The 18529-nt window shown below is 35.1% G+C and overlaps 1 protein-coding gene across 3 annotated transcripts in view; it reads right to left on the reverse strand.

Annotated features, from left to right (window-relative positions):
• Positions 1–18529, reverse strand: part of LOC100645644 (tetraspanin-5) — a 123442-nt gene that overhangs the window by 25153 nt on the left and 79760 nt on the right. For all 3 annotated transcript variants that reach the window (XM_003398556.4, XM_012313150.3, XM_003398557.4), the window contains exons 3-7: positions 13432–13505; positions 6711–6785; positions 4198–4296; positions 730–858; positions 474–524 (exon numbers count right to left, since the gene is read on the reverse strand). In XM_003398556.4, the coding sequence (XP_003398604.1) occupies positions 474–524; positions 730–858; positions 4198–4296; positions 6711–6785; positions 13432–13505 (428 nt within the window). The remainder of the gene's footprint in view (positions 1–473; positions 525–729; positions 859–4197; positions 4297–6710; positions 6786–13431; positions 13506–18529) is intronic.

Genomic DNA, 18529 nt, shown 5'->3' on the forward strand with positions numbered 1-18529 from the left:
GATTTTTATAGATACAATTATTTCATTTTACAAATAATGAGATTGAACCAAACAATATGCAGTTAATTATTTGTATATATGCTCAGAGTTTAGAGTTTAATTTTAAAAAGAATATTTTGTATTTTCTAAATCGCTTTGAGCGGTTAAGCAGTTTGAGCACTGAAGAGCAGTTTCAAAACATTCAACTTTAACTGTTTCAAAGCAAAATAAATGTCTCGCTTGAACTAAAACTCTCTTGTGCTTCTACAGGACTAAAAGTTTCCTATTTATGCAAAAATCTATGGGATAAAAGTTTCAGTAGATGCACTTCATTTTACAACTGTTTTCTCAAAACAGAAAACGCGACAGTTAAAAAATTACTGTTATTTCGTGTCCACTTGGAAATTTGAACAGTTTCATTCGATCCCTGCTTTTGTTATAATAATACAACGTTTAGTGTTAAAGATAATATTGAATTTTAAAAAATGACTTACGTAGCTAGGTTTTCTAACATCATAGCCGCACTGTTTATTTTTTATAATTTCCTGAAAAGGAGACAATATTTTCAGATATAAACTTAATAATAACATTTTTATTTTAAAATATAATAAAATGTTGTACTTGTTTATATATTATGAAAGAATCATCACTGCAGTCCACGTGCAATTAATTTTTTATTTAACAAAGGTAAGAAATTCTTTTATTGAAAATAAGGAAAAAATATACTAACGTGAGATAAAAAATACTTACATTTGGCTTTCGTTTACAACAGCTAAAAGGCACGCCGCATGCTTCCCTCGAGCCAATGTCGCTCGACGAACAATTGAAATAATTATTGCGATCCCAGTCTTTAGGGCCCTCGATGCCGCAACACTGTAACTGTAAAATACAGTTGCGTTAATATAATTACACAGTAATTTAATTATGTAATTTAATAACACTCTATTTCGATTACATATTAATTCAATTACGTTCAATTATGTTGTAATCCAATTACATAATTTGAATTACGTAATTGAATTGTTTAATAGAATTACAAAATTGGAATTGACGTAATTGAATTACATAATTTCAACTACAGTAATCGAATTACGGAATTGAATAACAAAATTTGATCGTTACCCATCGTATTTGCAAAACGTTACTAGTTCTAACTTTATAGTTATAACAACATCATGATGAAACATTTTCTCTTAAACGAAAATTAATCAATTCAATTAACCAACATCAAATAAATCCGATCAGCAGGTGTCGTTTTCGTTCTTTAGCAACTACGTACCACCAATTTGACGTTCTTTAATTTCATATTTGGTTTAACAAGTATGTGCAACGTATCGGTATTAAACATGTTGCTTCGTGTAACAGTATTTCAGTGTCTAGCACTGAATAATACAAAGATGAAGGAAATAGGAATCTCGCCATTATAAATAAAGTCAATATTAAGGAGGGAAAAAAACAAAAGCGGAAGACATAGTATCAATTTGCTTAGTAAAAAGAGAAAGAGGCAGAGAGAGAGAGAGAGAGAGAACGTGTGAAACTGGTGTTCAAAGAGCTTCGTTAAACTTAAATGCACGTTCTTTCTTCACGCTCAGTGAATTCAATAATTTTGTTCGTATCATTTCGTGAAACTGTGAAACAAAGCGGTGTTTATATCAAAGAATGCTTTATAAAAACTGCACTGTGATCGAAATCATGATTTTTATAAAGTATAATAGGGTAGAAAAGTATTTTAATTAAATAAAGATTGAAGATTCGTTTTAATTAACGTCACAAATATGAGAAATATTGAATCAGTAATTTTGTCTTAATTAGTCAATTAATTAATACATGATTCCTTAACATGTGTGATAATTTAACTTGGAATAATTAATTAATTAATTGCAATAATATTATTACTGAAACTCTTCATTAATATTAATACAATTATTAGTATTATATTAAATACAATTATTTAATTAATGATTTTATTTTAATGAAATTACATTTAAAATGTCAGAAGTATACTATGCTATTCCAAAAGTTTTGGCTCTTCGTGCAATCGTAACGAAATATACATTTAACTTGAATAATAAAACTCTGTTGCATACTTTTATGCATACAGCGAGCCACGCATGTATTCAATTGTATATATTATACTAAATGTCTTAAAATTTCATTAGCACTGCAATGAGACACGACCATCGTGAATTCGTAATTAATTTAATAAAATTTCAAACGAATTTGAAAATATATGTCGGAGATGTAGGGACATCGGGCCTTTCTTTGCGAAGATCCCCAATACTTGGGCTCGAGGTGACATAACTGGTCGCCGAACGTAGCCACGGTCACGGGATGAACGTTATGTCTAACGGAAGAAGTACCGATGTTGAGGGACGCGCTGTATTAACAATCAAGCCCCGGCCAGGAGCAATGTTGGTTTCACGAGGGACTGCCTGGTAACGGCGCTTGGAATTTTGTTAATAATCCCGATCAATATGTAATTGATAAATGTGACCGCATCTGTCTTTTATTTTCGCAATCACCTTGGAGAGTTTACTGGTATCGTCTAGGCAGTCAGTCTGAAAGTAACCCAGCGTCTGAGTTAACGTGTCTGCGTGCTGCAAAATATATTCTATTGTACAAAGGGTTTTCCCGTTGACCGTGGATTCGTTATTGAACCCAAGAACATTGTCAATAGCTTTCGTTAAGCTTATTAATTATTACGTGCCCAAAATTTCTAACTCGACATATATATACAAGTTACAAGGTATTTATTAGAAGTACAGATTTCGCAGTGCTAACTTTAAGTTGGCTTGTCTTCAGAAACTGCTTCGTGACGTTCCTCGCGTATAACTTGCTATTTTCTATTTGATTGTAAGTCGCGTAAGCTACGGAACACTATCGACGAATAAATACGTTATATTCGATCTCGTCTTCTCTTAAGTAACACTCGATACAATATCGTGTTAGGCTTGTTCTACTTGTGCGAGACACCCTGTATTGTAGCTTTTAAGGAACATTAAGACGATCGATATTATTGTCAATATTTCAAGCTTCTCAACATCGTCGTATGTAAGAGACCGTCTAATGTAGACGATCAATATATTATTGTAATCGATCGTCTGAAGATGCCTATAATGTCGATGTCGAGGTTGTTAGATGCATAAGGAGAGAAACGCGTGGATAAATTGTAAGGTAGAAAATATATTTTAACACAGAAGTGTAATTACAAGTAGAAGTATAATTCGAGCTGGTCCAGATCCGCACGCTGGTGTCACGAGAGAATCCGACTACCTATGTGCGATAAGACAGCAAATTCCAAGCGCCTTATCATGAGTGACCACCGAGGTAGTGTCTGGTCTCTCTGCCTGTTCCTATGGACATATGACAAGTGCAACCAAGGTCTTTTCCCATTCCCGCGAATAAAAGAACATAAATACTACCCCCAAAATCGTCCAAGTCAGTCTTAATCAGACCGAGCCAACCCGAATTACTGTACAAATTGAATAAAAATAAAAGAACGTGACATTTTAATCACTTGTTCAATATTTTTTACGTGACACTAGCAGTGTTACCCTATAACTGAAAATCTTGAAGCCAACGTCGCCTGTCTACTGTTTATGGTCCACCTTCGACCCAGTCTTTTGTCTATACTCTACCGATGGCTTCCGTGCTTGAGAAAACTAAAAAGACCAGGTGTAGAGTTTTCTTAGAAGCGGCGACAGTCGAGATACTTGAAGCAGTGACAGTAATATTGATCGTCTTAACGCTCCTTTACATTTTATAATATCAAAGTGCTATGTAGGCGTTTCATTAGATGAAAGGAAATGCATCCAGAACAGCGATACGACGGTCTCTCATGGATAGGAATTGAACTAACGTGAAGAATAGAGGATTGGAACAGTAGTATAACTATTGACAGGATCTGCAGAACTGAAGCGACGAGGCAGCGTTTCTATTGAAATCTCACATTGCTTGTCAAAACGTCGATCAATAAATTCTATCAATTAAATTAACTAATTAATATAGTTATTTAATCAACTTTAGTTAACTAACTAATTAACACAATTAATCGTTGTATATGTACCGGTTATAAAGACAGTAAATTGTAAATAGAACTGTATTAATAAATGCAATTAGTTCATTGATTATTACATTGATAGAATTTATACGCTGTTTTTAATGTAATAGAAAATGTATTCCCTTATCTAATTGGACAAATAACGATATGACACGTACCCAATCCTCTTGAATCCAATCGATGAGATTCTGCTGATCAGGATCTTCTCTATAGTGGATGATGAACGCTTGGAAACCGCCAGTGGCTTGTGATTTTATCTGTACACCGAATCGACATATTAATTCTATGTTTAGCAATAAATTACAATCGATAAAATGAATCCAAATACGATATGAACGGTATGTTAAGTCTTCGGTTAATTTGTACTATATCAAAATTTTCAGCAGAATTAAACCTTTTTATCCTTCTTTCTACTGACTTATGTGAATAATCATTCGTGCATTCCTTTGTGAGAATAGAAATTTCGTACGAATTTCGTATGAACCATCGAATACGAATATGCGCGATAGACAGAATTTCAACTGTTACAAGTAGAAGGTGCACTTGGAATTGATATAGGAACGGCGAGTACGTGAACTCAGAACTCGAACTTTGCGTGTATGTGCTTAGTACGTTCTGTAGTACCAAAACGAAACTTATTTTTAGAGAATCATTCAAATCGTTAGCAACGCCAAAAAATGTTGATCATGTCTTGATAATTAAAATATTGAGCTTTTGTTTACTCTTTTAATTTGTACGAATATAAAGCGCCAAATACTTCCGCTATAAATAGAATCTATATCACGAATAATAAATAATGAATAATCAGTAGTAAGTGGCAAATAATAAATAATAATCTACACCATAAATTAAAGATGCAAATATCAATGAAATGCCACAATTAGGAAAAGCTGTTATTAATTGCAGAAGTTGTTTTTCGAGCTATATAAAGGTATAATATTGAATTATATTTTCTATTTATTAAAAACAATTCACATAGATTGAAACAACATTATAAAAAGAGTATATCAAACAAAGATTCTTTTACCATATATTTCAAACAAACTTTTAAATTTGTATATTTTTTTCCAATGGAACTAACGTACTGCAGTTATTGTAAATATTCAGAAAGAATGGTAAAAATAAATCTTTCACAGAGGGGAAGCAATATTTAAAGTACATAAAATTTATTTCCTTTTTATCGTCCATAACTCTGACTGTAAATTACGTTTACGCGTATTCCATGTAACATAAATATGCAGATATTTACTTATTGACTTATTCCACTGGAGATCATCAAGTAGCGAAGAGAGATTTTAAAGTTTTACAATATAAAGTCATCGTTAAGTTAAATTACTTGTTTCGACGTATAGTTAAAAACAATTCGAATACAAATGTGCTTCGGATTCATTTTACGATCCGTACAACAAACAGAGTTCCAAGTTTCGTGCAAACCTGTTTAGACAAAAACCTAGATGAAAATGTCAGACCTAAGTATGTATGACATTTTCGTTTTATTTTTGGTTACAAAATACATTGATAAAGTTACTACAAAAGCTTATGAGACAGTTTATACAGGGTGCTTGGAAACTGGTGGTACAAGCGGAAAGGGGATGATTCTACGCGAAAAAAGAAGTCGAAAATATAAAATAAAAATTTTTCGTTTGAGGCTTTGTTTTCGAGAAAATCGAATCTGAATTTTCGCTCGGTACGCGTGCACTTTATCACGTCTCGTTATAACGGATCTCACTGTAGATCGTTGTCTCGATGGATATTATCGCAGTTTACGTTTGTTTTTGCCGTAACGGAAAATTAGGAATACATAATGAAAAAATATGAGGTAATAATACAGTTCATTATTACAAAAATTGCTGAAAATGTTGCCCATTCTGCCGAACACATTCTTCTGCTCTTCTAATTAAATTTCTATGAACACTTTCTAACACATTGGAAGTGTTTATCAACATAACGTCAATCGAGATAACGATCTACAGTGAGATCCGTTATAACGAGACGTGATAAAGTGCAGGCGTACCGAGCGAAAATTCAAAGTCGATTTTCTCGAAAACAAAGCCTTAAAAGAAAAATTTTTATTCTATATTTTCGACTTCTTTTTTCGCGTAGAATCACCCCCTTTCCGCTTGTACCGCCAGTTACCAACCATCCTGTATAATAAATGAGTCACGCCATGAATATATAGGAAACTTTATTCATTATCCTACACCAAACAATATTAATATAATTTTATGTACACGAGAAAAATATTTACGAAGCTTTTATGGATATGAAATTTATCAAGTTCGCTCGCGGAGAAACTTATTCAATTTAAAGGACGTAGCAACAAATAATTCCCAATTATAATCTTATCGTGTACATCGGTACAAGGAGAAAAATGTTTACGAAGCTTTCATAGATATGAAATTTATCAAGTTCGCTCGCGGAAAAACTTATACAATTTAAAGAACGTAGCAACAAAAAATTCCCAATTATATTCTTATCGTGTATATCGGCACAACGAGAAAAATATTTACGGAGCTTTTATAGATATGAAATTTATCAAGTTCGCTCGCGGAGAAACTTATTTAATTTAAAGGACGTAGTAACAAAAAATCCCCAACTATAATCTTATCGTGTACATCGACACAATTGGAGATTATCGCGAGAATATTAATAAATTTTTGATAAAACTCACCCAGTCCTTGAAGACAAATCCTAAGACACCGGCTGCCATCTCCATTAACAATAATAACGCCAGAAATATCGCATACTGGAATAGATTCACATAAAATAACATTGTAATAAACTTCAATCTTTCAGAATGTAAAATCATGCATTTGATATTATAAAACAAATGTAAGTATAATTTTATGGATTATTAGAATTAGTTTTATAATTTTAATATTATTATGTATCAAAGAATTTAATTCTGTAAAATCTTTATCGATCTCCCAATTTGACGTTTCACGTTCTCGAAAAAATTATCAATTATTTCAATTAAAAAAATACGGAGAAAAATACGAAGGAACGATACAAAAGTTAATGACTTAAAATATTATTTAAACAATTGTCATATAAACAGAAAAAGCATCGCAAGTTGTTATAGTTTACAAAACTTTTATATGGTACAATTAATAAAATAATGCTAATAATCGTAGTAATTATTTACACTTTAATCTCACCATTCCTTCCAATTGCATTTTAATTCTTTAATTGTTCAATCTGTGTTAAATAATTTAATACTGTTACATTGACTGTAATTTGAAAGTTCGTTATGAAATAAAAACGTATGTAAGTTTATATGTGAAGTACTTAAAGTACTCCTCGTGTAATTACATCGTTCTGCAGCAATTGTGAGGCAAACGCATGATAAAACACAGAAAAAAGTGTGTTGCACGTTATTATAGTTCACGCGAAATTCTCACTGTTACGTATTTTGTTACAGCTGAATAACATAACGAAGTAACATTTACTTGAAATTAAACTCTAAATGCTTTGAATATAAAAGAAACGCTTCAAAGAATAGTAGCAGTTACCTGAATAAAATGTTTTCTCCAATTATACTTATCAACTGTGCACACAATGTACATTAACTTTATTAACCTTTTCGGTAAAATCATCTATTGTTTATGTTTATTTATTTGATTATTACTATAGCAAAATACACAGATTATAATTTATCCGATGGCTGTCACGATATAATCACGACATTATACCTGTACAATCATACGATGTGCATAATAGTATTATAAATCAAATATTTATCATAACAAAGAAGATAATGTTAATAGCACTGTTATTTGTTTAACCATTGGATATTCTGTATTGCATATCTGATAATTGCAAACCATTTTCACGTTAGTGTGTATTAAGTACAAATAAATTCAATTATCATTACGAATCAATAAAAAATATGCAACGCAATATTTTTGAAATTTCAGGTCACAAAGTATCTTTAATTTAATTAAATTAAAATTGAATTTATGTAGTATACATTAACGGATAATATACACTATGTGCAGACAATTTTTAATCACCAAGATACAATGTTGGCATTTATTGTCAACGTGCTTTAATTTTGCGCTTTATGAAAAAACGGGCAACGAGGAAACATTTCCTTTACGAGGAAACTTGGAAGCTGATTCTTTAGTTTCGTGGTAACAAAGAGAGCAACCGGAGTGCTCTTTTGACTTTTTAAGAAAACTTTGCCAGTTTGTAGGACTCCTAAGATGACAATGAGTACTCTTATATCCTCTTTTGGACGCAGACCACCAACATAATTCGTTACAAGTGTTTATAAGTAATTCATGATTAAAATTAAACCGTCTTTTACATTGCGTGGTAGAAATTTTTGAGATAACAATAATTATAATACAGAAACTTGTCCAGCATTCTGTAATTAAAAATAAATTTATGTCCTTGTTTTACCCTGTATTCATTTTTTCACACTGGTTACAACAATGTCATTTACAATGGTCATACTAATATTAATTGTAGAAATGACATGAATTTTTAATACCAAATGTATTTTTTCTTACATTTTTATTTACATCTTTATTTACATAGTTATTGATAACTATCAATTCTTTGTGTAATTACAATTTATATATCGAAAGTTTATATAGAATTGTAATTATAGTAAATATTATCGTGCTTATTGATACAAGATATATGAAGTAGTAAATTTCAAACCGAAATTGAGCCACAATCTGAAAAGTAATAATTATTGATAGTTTCGTAGATACCGATTTATTAATCGAACCACTGCACCATTGTTTTATCATTTTACGAATTCTCTTTATTCGAGAGCGCAGGAGACGCAGCTTAGCTTCGATTATCGATATTTTATGAATTATATCAATATTCTATGACTGAAATTGTTCTAAAGGCATTCGAGTTGGAAGGTTCTACCGTAAAATAAAAACACCTACACTGCTGCTCATAAATATGTGGAGACCTGGATTTGATTGTCAATGTAGGTCGAGTCGTAAAAATCGCCGGTATAGTTTCCAAAGTTATTAAAGCTCTCGCTACTCTTGATATAAAATTTCCGAAAAATTTCCATACTTTCCATATCCCGCATAATTTTCCTATAGTGAGCGACGTAATATTAGGAATCGACTTCCTACGAACCGAAACGGTCGAATTGCTCTTCCGCCATAACGAATGGTACCGATCCTACTGATAGTAGACAATCTAGATTAGATAGTAGATGGGTAGCGATCCGATTAGGTCAATAACATTTGTGAAATGGGCTAATCACGCACCGCATGATGCAAACCGACGTACACGAGTGTTTACTATACCAACGCGTATGCGTAAACAGATACGTCGAAATAGTACACACCAGCTTGCGCATATTCCGCTTCAAATCAGAGATATCCTGTCCGTGGGAGAAACGTTTACAAACTAAACTCAAAAAACCGACATACGTCACGTTTTGGCATAGACGCGCTGAACGAAGACGTAGGAACTGAAGTACTTAGCCAGGAACTAACACCCTCCGCATACCATAGTTGCGACGAGGAAGGAGAGTTCGACGTTCACTGTTCTTCGTTCGAAGAACATGCTTCAGCCGAGGATCGTGTTACTTAAATAATGGACGTTGTTCGTCTGAAGCGGTTGAATGAAGAGGAGAAACATTATGTGTTACATACGATAGAGGAACGCTTACGGAGATATAAACTACCCGGTGTTCGTTTATCATGTATAAGACCTCATGCAAAATTCCGACGGTAGATGATATTCCCGTCAATACGAGGCAGTAACGTTTCCTGCCGGCGTATAAAGGTGAATTTACACTGTTTCTCTTTGAAGGAACGAGAGTGTCAGGTAGCGAGAGAATTTGAAGACGACGTAATTGCACCTTCTCAGTCGCCATACGACTCGACTGTGTGGATCATTCCTAAAGAAGAGAAAAACAGTCTTTTTGAATATATCTGGCCTACCAAGCCGGATGATTGATTTTCGTGAATAAAAAGACTCTTCAGATCACGTGTCCAGGCAGAAGAGACGCTAAAACTCTGAAGAAAGTGGGTATAGTTGCACCTCCTACCTCTCTGTATAGCGCTGTCTAAGACTACATTGTCCTCAGAGCAATAAAGATATATGAGCGTAGAGAAAGATTTGATACGTTGAATGAAACAATATTAATCCTGGAAATAAAAAGAATTGATAGAATAACTCCACCTTGGTTATCAACAATATTTAATACAGGAGACGATGAAATATCTGCGAGGAATGCATGGGATGAGTATCCTATAGAGTTATAGGATACTGAGCGAAAAATAACAGAGATCGAAACGCATCGACGACAAGATCAATAAAATTTGAATTTAATAATAACTATCTGACTACAGGGTTTGGCACTGAAATGTTCGTAATGATAATATGCTGTTGCTGTTATAGTAGAAAGCAAGGAAGTGCACCGTACACCTCTTGGGACTCTGTTATTACAAGAAAAGGAAGAACGCGAGGAGAGAAGTAAGGAATACGGTAGTGAAAGGACGTAGTGTAATAAGAGAGTCGGTGTAGCAGAAGCAGAACCGAGAGGTTCTCAAAACTGTGAAGTTCCCAACGGAGAACAACTACCAGTAGAGAATCCCATAATCCCCGCACCAGGTGCAAATTCCGAGCAGATCGGGTGGAGCGAAAAATCATTTAAAACAGTGTACAACGGAGTCCTGTTTATATTGCAAACTACTCATCGCGCTGAAAAGAACTCGTGCAGGAAAGCAACATATTCTCTCGTGCACGGTTAAAGTAAAGAACGCAGCAAAGAGAAAGTCAGGACGCATCATCGAATGTTTCCTCTGCGACCAGTACATCTTGTGGAAGCTGTACTAGTTTCCTAACACCAACCTAGTCTAACCCAACCTCAACCTAACCCCAGCGCCAGAAAAATGCCAGCAGAAGGACGCAGCCACAGGACAATGTACCGCGGAAGATACGCCACCTCTGCAGGGTCCGAATGTCAGCTGCTACCTTCTTCCGCAACGGGCAACGCACCCCAAACGACCACGAAATCGCAAGGGATGACGATGCCAAAGCGGAAGATTGAGATCCAGACGCAGCCACAGATAAGACAAAGGGACTGATATGAAGGAGGTCAACAGACCCAGCACTGCGTCCACAGGAACACAGACGGACAAAGAAGAAATCCCTGTAATCGACCTTTACCTGAATATGTTCGGAGTCTCAATCTCATGGATGCGCCGGTGAAGGATCCGACGTCAGTTTTAGCGGTTTAGTGGTTTTCATCACCAGATCGAGTGCTCAACCACGCGATAACCTGACTCTGATCTTGACCGCTCTGTTACTCTGAGTGCATGCTGCGACAAGACGGGAGTAAACAGAAAGACTGCGCTAGGAAGAAAGAAGGTTTATCCCGATTTGGCTCCTGGTCACCGCAACGAAGAATGATGTGATCCTGTGCCGTGTTGTATATTTCCGTGTTGTGACAGTGTATCAGGTCTGTAAATATGAAACCGGAATTTGCCTATAGACGATCCTAGCTGATAATGTAGTTATCACTAAACTGCGTCATTGATGCCAAAAGTCTTTGTTGACATCTCAGAAACATTTTCGACTCGGAACAATACAAGTTTCATACAACAGCATAGTTTGTAATAGCATTGATCATGTCGAATTTTGTGCCTGGAAACTACGATTTGCGGACAGCATTGATTTCCCGTTACCATTTGAAGAAAACTGCTGCAGAATCGCATCGAATGCTTGTCGAAGCTAACGGTGAGCATGGTCTTGGTAAATCACAATGCTTTGAGTGGTTTAAAAAATTCAGAAGTGGCAATTTTGACGCGAGGAACGAAGAACGTGGAACGTGGAACGTGATTTATTATGAGCTGTTAAAACCTGGCGAAACCGTTAATACTGAGCGCTATCGACAACAAATGATCGATTTGAATCAAGCTTTGCGTGAAAAACGACCAGAATATCAAAAAAGGCAACACAAAGTAATTTTGCTTCATGATAATGCACCATCGCATACAGCAAAACCGGTCAAGAAAACGATTGAAGCGTTCAGTTGGGAAATACTTTCGCACGCGGCTTACTCACCAGACTTGGCTCCGTCCGATTACTATTTATTTTCATCGATGGGACACGCACCTTCTGACCAGCACTTCACTTCTTACGAAAATGTACGAAAATGGCTCGATGACTGGTTTGCCTCAAAAGAGCGACAGTTTTTTTGCCGTAGCATCCACCAATTGCCAGACAAGTGGGAAAAATGTATAACTAGCGATGGGCAATACTTCGAATAAAATATTTTTAATCATTTTCATACAATAAACGTGTATTTTCTATACAAAAATTCCGATTTCATATTTACATACCTGGTATAATTCAGTACCGTTCAATTATTGCCCGTACGGTCAACACATTACACTTCTCCGGACATAAATAAACCAGCGGGGAAGCTCCTCGTACGTATATCCATGTGTATGTGTGTGCAGTAACAATCGCCCGTCTTAAGGAGGAGGATTATGTTCCGAATAGTTTACAGTAAACGTTAAATAACGTGTATTGTTCTACGGTTTACGAGTCCGTACACTAACCGCAAGTGCCTTTTTCCCATTCCGCTTTAATGTCTGTGACGCCACTAGCCCGCGACTTTGCTGTCAGCTTTGTCTGTGAGCATCGACGCGAGTCCTTATCCGCCTGAAGGTTTGCCAGACAACACTGAGCGTATATTAGTGAATAAATGTTTGTTAGTTTAGGATAGTTCCCAGTGTGTATGGCGCGAAAATTATGTTCCAAACTGCCGACGAGGATGGTACCAGGATCTAGCTATGGGGAGAGTGTTACATCCTGTCTCTATATTTTAGCGACTGTCACGTGGCGATAGCCTCCGATTTTACATGAGATGATCGCAATTAAATTCTGAGTGTGTATGTTGGAGTAGCGATAAGAATAAGCAACCATAGTGAGTCTCGGTTTTACTTATCTCTCTCTTCCCTCTTGTTTCGCCTTCGCCGTCACACGAGACGCACGAGCGATGACGCGACGTCTATCCTGCGTCTAGATAGTATCCTAGAGTTGCTACTTTTTACAAATAGACAGTGTATTCGAATTTACAGTATCAAAACCTCTATCTACCTCTTTTAGGTAATTTAGAAGTTACGGGACCATCTGTAAAGGATCGATAAAGGTTGAAACCACGACAAAAATAAAGATAAAGACCGGATGTTTGTCGTTTGGGTATTGGATTGTCGCGTGTCGCGTGCGAGCTACCGTGAATGCTCGCATCCGTATGTTACAATTACATTCTGTCAAAGGTAAGCAAGTGTCCACATACGTTTGAGCGGTAGTATACACACGAGAAGCTATGTATCTTCGTGTGCTTACAGATAATTAAAGCAATCCACAAATGCTTCATTAGATATTCAAATACATACCGTAGCTAGGAGGCACGTATTTTCCCTGAGTGCGCCAACGCATCCCGTAAATCCAATGATAAATGTCACTGTACCTATAACAGAGGAAGAATTATTCGAGTTAAGTCTGAATATTTTATCGTCTGCTATATTTTATCAGTTTCGCTGATATTACGTTTACACTAAGTTTACGTTTTCAATTTATCTATTGTTATTTGTGCTCTATCTTTATTTGTGCACATAAGGCTGATCATTATCTTATCTTTTATTTAAGGAATCTTTCTGTCCCTATCCTCTTAGGATCGTTTTGTTTCGCAACAAATCATATTTAGAATACAATGTCTCTTTGTGTTTCGCACAATTGAACTCAGCCGTAGCTTTAAGATAATAGAAAGCAGAAAAATTTTTATTAAGAGGATAAAGGTAGTTTTAAATGGTACAGAGTTACCAATTTCATTTGCAAGAGAACTTCCCATTTCACTCGTGTTCGCTATGTTGTTTAGCAACTGATAACACTGATAACAATCGGGAGGCGGCGAGAGGGGGTACTGAACGCACATGATCGATTCCGATTGCAAATAGACTAGCTGAATGATTATATAGAAATCCATTTAATTTCCAATATGGTACATTTTACGCAGAAACCATTAAAACCTCTCCCCTCTTGAATTTTTCCATTTAAATCAATTAAGGATTCATGAGCCGACTATTTATTGAATTGGTATCCAATAAAAATACTTAATTACTTTCTTATAACAAATAATAAAGGAAGATAATCGGATTTTTTTAACAAAAAATGCCAATATTTTTCTTAACAAAAACTTTCCGCTAATGAAATATATACATATGTTTGTATACATTGTAACATACATTTCTTTCTTTTTTTTATTTGGTAGACTATTTACAATCTATTCTCATTGAGAATTATAAGTAAATTATTATGGCGTGGTACTGTAACTCGGATTATAAGAGTTTATAGTATGTTTGATTCTAGTTCGATCTAATTCTTCAATCTAAAGGCTATTGTCTTTTTAGTCTGCGGATCTGATCCGTCGTGTCAAGTAATTGGGTAACTAATGGGTTTAGGTGGTTGTTAACTCTTATATTATATCTGTTTTTGAACTTGGATATTTCTTCTTTAATTGTGGGTATCTTAAGGTCGGGATGTATTGTTTCGTTGGTAACATACCAAGGTGCATCTGTTAAGGATCTTAGAGTTTTTGATTGGAATCGTTGAAGAATTTCTATGTTGGAATTACTCGCTGTTCCCCATAGTTGGATCCCATAGGTCCAAACAGGTTTTAATATGGCATTTTATAGCATTATTTTACTCTGCATGTTTAAGTTGGAGCCTCTGCCAATGAGCCAATAGAATTCTTTTAGTTTCGTATAATATACATTGAGACATAATTACATAGACTTATTTACTTTAATTAATATCATTTGAATTATACTGATTTATATAGAGAATATTTAGATACATATTAAAGGTCGATAATTCTAGTGTTAATAAAGAGCACATATTAACTAACTGTTCTGGCCTCCTCGAGATTAGCCGCAAACATAAATAAGCTTGATACGTTCTTTTGTAACTTTCCAAATTTTTCAATCATCTTTAAATTTGATATAATAACAATACCCATATCTGCTATTATTCGTTTCATGTCACTAGTCTTCGTAGTATAATTCTCCAGCACGAACTGTTTTGCATGTGAATAGACTTCTGTGACGCTCATAAAGCCACCTTTTAATTACCACGTCTCTTGCGATGTCATGTGATTAGACACGAGTTAGCAGCAGCAATCGCGTAACTACAATCGATGAATAGTAAATCTCGTCTGTGGAAAATATGCAGAGTGTCACAACAGTAAACAATTTAAAGATCTAGAAATATCTTTTGTAATAATGTTCCAAGAAAATGGTAACGCAACAACTAAGCAGGTATTTGCTATAAAAACGTGATATTCGGAAATAATTCACGCTGTTTCATCAACAAAGTCAAAACTAAATCAGAATCTGCGGGTACGACAGATCAGACGACGAGGTACGTGCTGGAAGACTGTGAGAAGACAAAACCGGAAAAAGACATAAAAATGGTACTAGATGCGATGGAACAGGGAATAGAAATACCGTGGAGTATAGAGAGGATGAGAGAGAGGAAGACAACGAGGAGTTAAAGGCAATAGTAGAAAACAGAGACTAAAGGGAGACAGAAAGCAATATTGAACACTGAAGAGGAACAGAGTAGATGAAGAACAATGTGACGAAGAGAGAGATAGAGACAGGGAGAATGAGAGCAAAGGAAGGAATTAAGGAGAATGATAGGTGTTATCAGTGCTAGGTGATATGTAAATGTAGAAATCTTAGATTGGAGTGTAGTCAGAGTGCATAGAGTGTGGATGAAGGTGTAGGTGGAGAAGAATGAACGGAGAGAGCGAGAGTGTGGCAAGTAAGCGTAGGATATAAGCGAAAGATGTAAAACCAGAAGACTGTCCTAAGCCAATAGGCGAGAACTGTGTATAATAAATAATCTATGCATCTATTTATGCATATAATAAAGAAGGGTTGTATTTGTATATCGAATAAAAAAAAAAAAAAAAATAATGAAACAACTCATAAATTACAGAAGCCAAAAAACTAATTATTGGAATTTTTGTCCGTCTATTTGTTCGTCTGTCTGTACTCGCGTCACGTAAAAACTACTGAACGAACTTTGATGGAGTTCTCTCTACCCGGGAAGGAAAATAGGATATGTTTCATTTTGGTCCATTTTCTAGAAGCTGAGAAATAGCCTGGTGTCTAAATTATATGCGCTCGCATATTTGGTAAAGGTGAAGGAACGATAGTTATTGTTTACGCCGTGTTTGTTCTGAAATCTTTTTGTGATTTAATACTTTTTATTACGAAGAATAATTTAACTGTTAATATTAGGTCATCCCATAAGTTCGTGCCGACTTTTGTGTATACATTTGTGGCGACACTCGACCTCGGAAATTTCCAACGGTTTCGCGGCACGAGGCGCTTTATCTTAAAAGCGCTATGCAGATGAGCCTTAGGTGTCATTAATATCCCTACGGCTCCTTTGCCGAACTTTCGGGAGACCGCACACGTGGCAGTCGTCGCGGTCTTCTAAACAAACGCGCGCGATATCGATGGTTAACAAAGAAATGAATCAGCGTGGCTTTGGAATCAAAGAGATTCAGTCTGCCCCGAGCTGCGAAGTGCGAAGGATTACATAATACGAGCGTTCTACTTCCTATAACCTGCGTTAAGCACTGATCGTTACCAAGCGCGCTAACTGTTAATTGTTAATCGTTACTTGTGTTAATTGTGTTTGTTGCTTGTTGTTATTGGACGTCAGTTGTTATGTTAATAAACGTTTTTTGTTGAAACATCTGAGCATTCCTTCTACACCTATCACGACATACCACTTCACATTTCATGTGTTGATTTATATAAACATACGGCGATTAGGGACCAATGCACTTGGAAAATGGGAAGAAGTTGTACAACGAGAGGGGGATTACATTTTTTCATGAAACTGAAAGTTATGTAAACAATCTTAACATATATATCCGCTCGAAAAACGGAACGAACTTATGGCATGACCTAATATAAAAAACATGTGAGTATTTCATTTATAAAAATTCATTCGCCTAAAGATTGTTCCTTATATTTAACAATCCACGCGAACGAAGTTTGCGCGAGAAACCTAGTGAATAATAAATAAGTCATAAATTAAATCATAAGCAAACAACATGTTACTATCGTCGTAGAAAATAAAGATATAAAATATTAAACAGTCTAAAGTCAATTTCTTGTTTACTCTCTATCGACGTACGGGTCTATCGTCGAAGAACCTTTCGTTCATTGATTAATCTCAGATATTTTTGTTTACTGCCTGTGCTACGTTTAATGTCTAACCAGGGACAATGACCGAAGCTGGCACTCCTTCACTTGGTAGAAATTCATTGACTGTCCGGAATGCTACGAATTTACCAAGCCATTCAATAATTACCAACTGCTCCTCGTCTGTAATACTAATTGCTACGTTCTAACTTTACTCGTAGTATCAAGGAGCTTGGTAAGTACGTGGGCCACAACCGTCGGATGTGGATGTTGAGATACCGTTAATTGCTGGAAATTCCGTATTGTAAACTGTCTCTCGACTAGCAGCTTCACTCTCCGAGTGGAATTATGCAACAAATTCATGTTCCTGGAGAGAATCCTTCATATGTCATTCCACGTAACTGGGAAACTTAAATAAAATTCGTAATAAAAAATGTAAAATTAAATAGAAACTTTAATTATTACACATGTAATCGATCTATTTTCGACTTCGTAGTTAAACTGTAAAATATGTCTTGTCTCGTTATTTTTTAAATATTTAAAATGTTGCGTTTAAATCGATCCCTGCCAATATCTCTTAGACTATTTATGATACCAGAAAATATTTCGAGAGAAACTTAAATGGTTTTGGAAAAGACGTAATTTGATGTCAGTAGCTTTTAGCTAAGGACGCTTTTAGGATGTCAATAAGCTTTAGTAATAAACAGACAGAAAGATAAAAAGGAAATAGAAACGTAGAGCACGTATAAAGGTCAATTTTCTCCTTTTTTAAATAGAACTTTTAATACATTTTGCGATATATTAGTCGATCCATATTGGCATTCTCTATGGAACTTGATAAACTATTTATATCGAAAACCCATTAATTGATCAAATATTTTAACTTCTCTTTTGAAAATCTATCGTATGAAAGACAAAGGAAGACGTAGGGCGCTATTTTTGTATTTGTTTTCCCGACGACAAAGTTAAATACAGTGGTTCATGGAAGACTCCAATCTTAACTTAGGAAAATCTTAACTTAAATTTTCTTTGAAGACATTGCGTAAAATAAGATCTGTTGCAATTAAAATTTAATGTGATAAAATAAAACCTATCCTTACTGATTTGTTATTTCATTCATGGAGATATATGTGTGTGTAATTTATACAATCGAGGACAGAGGTATAATAAGCGAAGTAGTAAAATGTATATCGTAAAAGGTACGACGTTTTCGTTCCATGCGGCTTGTTTACAAAAAAATATAAATATTAATTTCAAGCACTTAACACAT

The sequence above is a fragment of the Bombus terrestris genome, chromosome 10 (assembly GCF_910591885.1).
Source record: "Bombus terrestris chromosome 10, iyBomTerr1.2, whole genome shotgun sequence".
NCBI classification, from domain to species: Eukaryota; Metazoa; Arthropoda; class Insecta; order Hymenoptera; family Apidae; genus Bombus; species Bombus terrestris.